At 35.1% G+C, this 4353-nt stretch overlaps 1 protein-coding gene across 1 annotated transcript; it reads right to left on the minus strand.

Annotated features, from left to right (window-relative positions):
* Nucleotides 1-1424: 1424 nt before the first annotated feature.
* Nucleotides 1425-1880, minus strand: LOC140966770 (uncharacterized). The gene has a single exon (XM_073427024.1). It carries the CDS (start codon nucleotides 1878-1880, stop codon nucleotides 1425-1427), a length of 456 nt encoding a protein of 151 aa, XP_073283125.1.
* Nucleotides 1881-4353: the final 2473 nt, after the last annotated feature.

Here is a 4353-nt window from a genome sequence, read left to right on the forward strand (position 1 = left end):
TATTTTTTATTCTAAGAGTATTAATTTTTATTGTGAATATCGGTATGGTTGACCCGTTTCACATGTAAAGATTCGTGAGACCGTCTCAAAAAAAACCTACTCTATGCATAAAAAGCCAACGGTATTTAATGTTTATGGTATTATGTTCGATCCCAATTATAAAACAATTTCACTGAACATAAATTTTTGTGAAGGATACTAAAAATTCAAATTAAGTAAGCAAATTCAAATTAGGGAATAAATAATTCATCGGATTCCATAATTTATTATCCTTCCAGGTGCACATAAACTCTATATATTCTGCTTCAAAGAAAAAAAATTATATTTTCCAAATGATAATAAAAAAAAATTGAGGATTTTTAATTATGCAACAAAAAATAAAAATAAAGAGACGCAATTGTAGGGGAGGGGGTCAAATCACTCAAACCCCCACGTGAAATCTCACCCTGATGCATCCAAATGGAAATCCAAAGCAATGAATATACTGTTTTCTTACAAAATATCGTGTGCTGGAAAAGCAGAGACGGAACTTTGTACTGTTAAAAAGTACCTCGATATTGCAGAATCTCGCAATATTCCCCACATTTTGATCTCCATACCCAGTTTCCTTCATCAGTGACATAATAATAATCTTTAAATTGCATCATTCAACCAACTTTGCAAAAAGTAAATTTATAAAAATTGCTACTGTTTTAAAAATTAAACATAGACTAGCATTTAATTATGTCAAGATGCAAAGATAAATTCTCATCTGTCAGTATTATAAAAAGCGAGAAAAAACACGGATTAAAAGCAAAGCTTGAAAAGGAAAAATGTTTTGATTCGGGGAAAAATAAGAAAAAGAGGGTGAATTTTTTAGATGAGATTTTTTAGTTAATTATATTTTTTTTTAATAAAAATTAACTTTTAGATTCTAAATTAAAAAAATAATATATATATAAAGGAGTTCCGTACTTTTTTATTTTTTATAAAAATTTTTAATATATCATATTTTGACCAAATTAACCTATCGGACAAATATAAGAAATTAAATTATAATTTTAAGTTTTACAAAACTAAATGTTTTTTCAAACAAAACTATATTGTTTAACACAGAGAAGACGAGCACCAAGATGTAAATAGATTCTGCTAAAGTTAGTAGTGTGTGTAATAATTTTTTTCCTTAAAAAACATATTTAAATCCAGTTAAACACTTGAGATGCATGAAGCCAAACACTATTTGCGGAAAAAGATCATCAATGGACAAGAAAGATAACAATGGCGTCATCCGGGATAACAGAACACCACTCCGATGGTTTAATTCGATCCTAATAACTGATACTAAGCCAAGAAAATCTGTTTCTCAGAAGCTCAAAGCATTAACACACAAATGCAAAAAAACTCCGATCGACGGAAGAAAGCAGGCAACGGCAGCGAAAAAATGGCTAATTCCACAGAGATGGAGGTTCGTTCAAATCTATCGACAACCCGCGTGTCACAACCCCAAGATATTGTGGAGAACCGTCTCCCTTCTCCGGAGGAGTCACGGTTCCAGCCGCCGTGTATCCTCCATTCCCCTGAGAGGGCACATCTCGGAGCATTCTAGGGTGGATGTCGTCGTTATTCATACCTCTGTCGGACGGGGACACCCATCGGTTGTCCGAGTTAAGACTGAGGTCTAACGAAAGTCCCGACGAGCTGGTCGCGGGAAAGTTAGTTTTTGCTTTGGCACCGCGAAGAGACCTAGCGGCGTCGTCGTATGCCAGAGCCGCCTCCTCAGGCGTATCGAAAGTGCCCAACCAGACACGGGTTTTCTTCCAGGGATCACGTATCTCCGCCGCGTAACGTCCCCATGGACGCTTTCTAACTCCCCTGTAGTGGGCTTCGCGCGTCGAAGCCATGAATAAGAGTGGCAAGTTTTAGAGAGAAAACGACTAGGGAAACATTATGAGTTGCTAAGGTTAAAAGGACACATAAAGCTATTAGCGTTATGCGTCGCAGTAGCGTGTCAAGGTGGAGAGGCCCCAGATAGCCTCTCGTAAACGTCGGCACAAACAACTCCCTTTAATATAGACATAACTGTGGAATTACTCTTTGCATCGAGACTAGGTCTTTATGCGTGCCAACACTCTCGTTTTGACTAAATTTGGCGTCCCATTAAAATCCCCATATTTTATTTTTAAATGTATATGGAATTTAACTAATCAAAAGAGAATTTATTATGACTTGAGACAATAGACATTGATTGGTACAGCAAGGTTTCTTAAATGGCCACAAGTATAATATGCAAGAAAAGGGGGGTCGTAAAAGAGAATTTATGAAGGCCGGTCGGTGGTAGGTCAAACTGACCATCCGCACCGGGATTCATTCTTCTTTCGATATTCTTTGCTTTTAGAATGATTTAATTTCATATATTCTCTTAATTGGATAAGTCCTCTTATAAATTGTACGTGTTCCTTAATTTCTGGATACCGAACCACCAAAGTTCACATTTCAGTTGGCATTGTAAAATTGTGTTTAGAATGATAGATATGAGATGATGAATTTTGAATTTCATAACTTGTTTGGATAAACAAAATTGAAATGGATTTAAAATTTACTTTTTATGCAATTTTAAACGTAAATGTGTAAGGTTTCAAATATATTTAATATTGTGTAAGGTTTCAAATATATTTAATATTGAGTATCATTAGTTCGGAGCGCATCTATTTCTTGCAAATGGATTCTCATATGAACTAATGTTGGATTCGGCTTTGTTATAATAGAATGCTTCAATTGATCAGTTCTTCAACCTGCATTATAGATGGATAATCAAACCTTAAGATGCTCAAAATTGGATTAGATTCAAGTGAAATTTCATCTGTATCAACAGTCCTGGATTCAAACATGTTCTCATGAACAATGTCAATTTGACTCATTCCGATGGACGATAATCACAACTGTTACCATTGTAATACTTTGGAACCGAGCTTATGGAAAGAAAGAAAGAATTTCAATGCTGGATCTCCATAGCCAGCGAGAAAGATTTTCAATTCTGGATCTCCATAGCCAGTGCTATGGAAGCAAAGAGAGGCAGTGCCATCTTGAAGAAAAATGAGTGCTTCGACAAATACTCGCTCATTATCTTGAGTGCTCCAACTAGACTGCAATGAATAAACCAGTGTTCCTTCAATTGAAACATCAAATGAAGGTTCGTTGTCAAAGCTAGGTTCATCGACCAACCCAAAGTAGATTCTCACTCAATAATGACCACGAGGAACCCTGTTTATGTTGTAGCAGTTTTCAGGACCCTCGGACAAAGGGAAATAGCGAATGGTATTGAGTGAGGGACTGATGAAACTTGGTCCGGTAGCATTGCCTGGAATTCCTCCCGTGTAAGCAAAATCCTTGTACCAGGGAGTGTTTGTTGGAGGAATATGAACATCATTACGAGCTCCACAGCTCATTCGCATGGCATATGGCGCTGTTATAAAAGAAAAAGAAAAAGAAACAAAAAACAGACATGATAGACGAGTGAAAAGAGTCAGCAGTATCAAAATTGATATCAGTGATCATAACATGCTTAAGAGCAATAATCAACCAAGGATAACCAATTAAGATATAAAACTTACTTCATAACATACGGATAGTCACCAACAAGACATGCTAATAGTCCTGGCATATCCTGCTCACATTTTTTTTCAGTCCATCCTATCTTTCATTTATCAACTGAAACACCAACAATTCATGTTCATTTATTAAATTAAATTAAATTAATTAATAACAAATAATAAATTAGCAAGTGTAGTTTTCTTATAACAAATTTTTGAAATTTTAAATTCAAGAAAATTTCAGAAACGGGCGGCGTAACATAATTCAGACTAATAAAGTGGACTTTATTGTTGACCCTTTATCCCATCCAAGCGACCAATAAAAAGATTTGAAAAAATGTGATTACAGGAATTGACGGCTGCATGAATTAATGAGCCATCAATGGAGACTTGCTACCCCAACCCTTTCACACAGTCTTTCATTTTATACTACAATCTTGTATTTGTTGATACAAGTATTGTTAACTCTTGTATACCCAAGGGGTGGTTGCTGCTCTCGAAGACTCAAATATGGATTAATTCAAACCAAATTCGAGTAAAAATTAAATATCAGAATTTTCGAGCTTCGAATATAACTAATTTGAGTATTAAAAAGAACTGTTCGACTCGATTTAGTTTGTTTGCATCTATATACACCACGCACTCATAAATTATACCGTATATAACATATTTTAGGCCGCCCATATTAGTTTTAATATGATACTTGTTGTCTACCTAATGATACATGTCCAAGTTTTCTAATGATACAATCATATATGTACGGTTTTATGTTATATTATCTTAT

Source organism: Primulina huaijiensis, unplaced genomic scaffold (assembly GCF_012295235.1).
Source record: "Primulina huaijiensis isolate GDHJ02 unplaced genomic scaffold, ASM1229523v2 scaffold207926, whole genome shotgun sequence".
In the NCBI taxonomy this organism is placed as follows: domain Eukaryota; kingdom Viridiplantae; phylum Streptophyta; class Magnoliopsida; order Lamiales; family Gesneriaceae; genus Primulina; species Primulina huaijiensis.

Excerpts from the sequence above, each read along its gene's own strand:
- LOC140966770 (XM_073427024.1), bottom strand. The coding sequence starts at position 1,880 with ATGGCTTCGACGCGCGAAGCCCACTACAGGGGAGTTAGAAAGCGTCCA.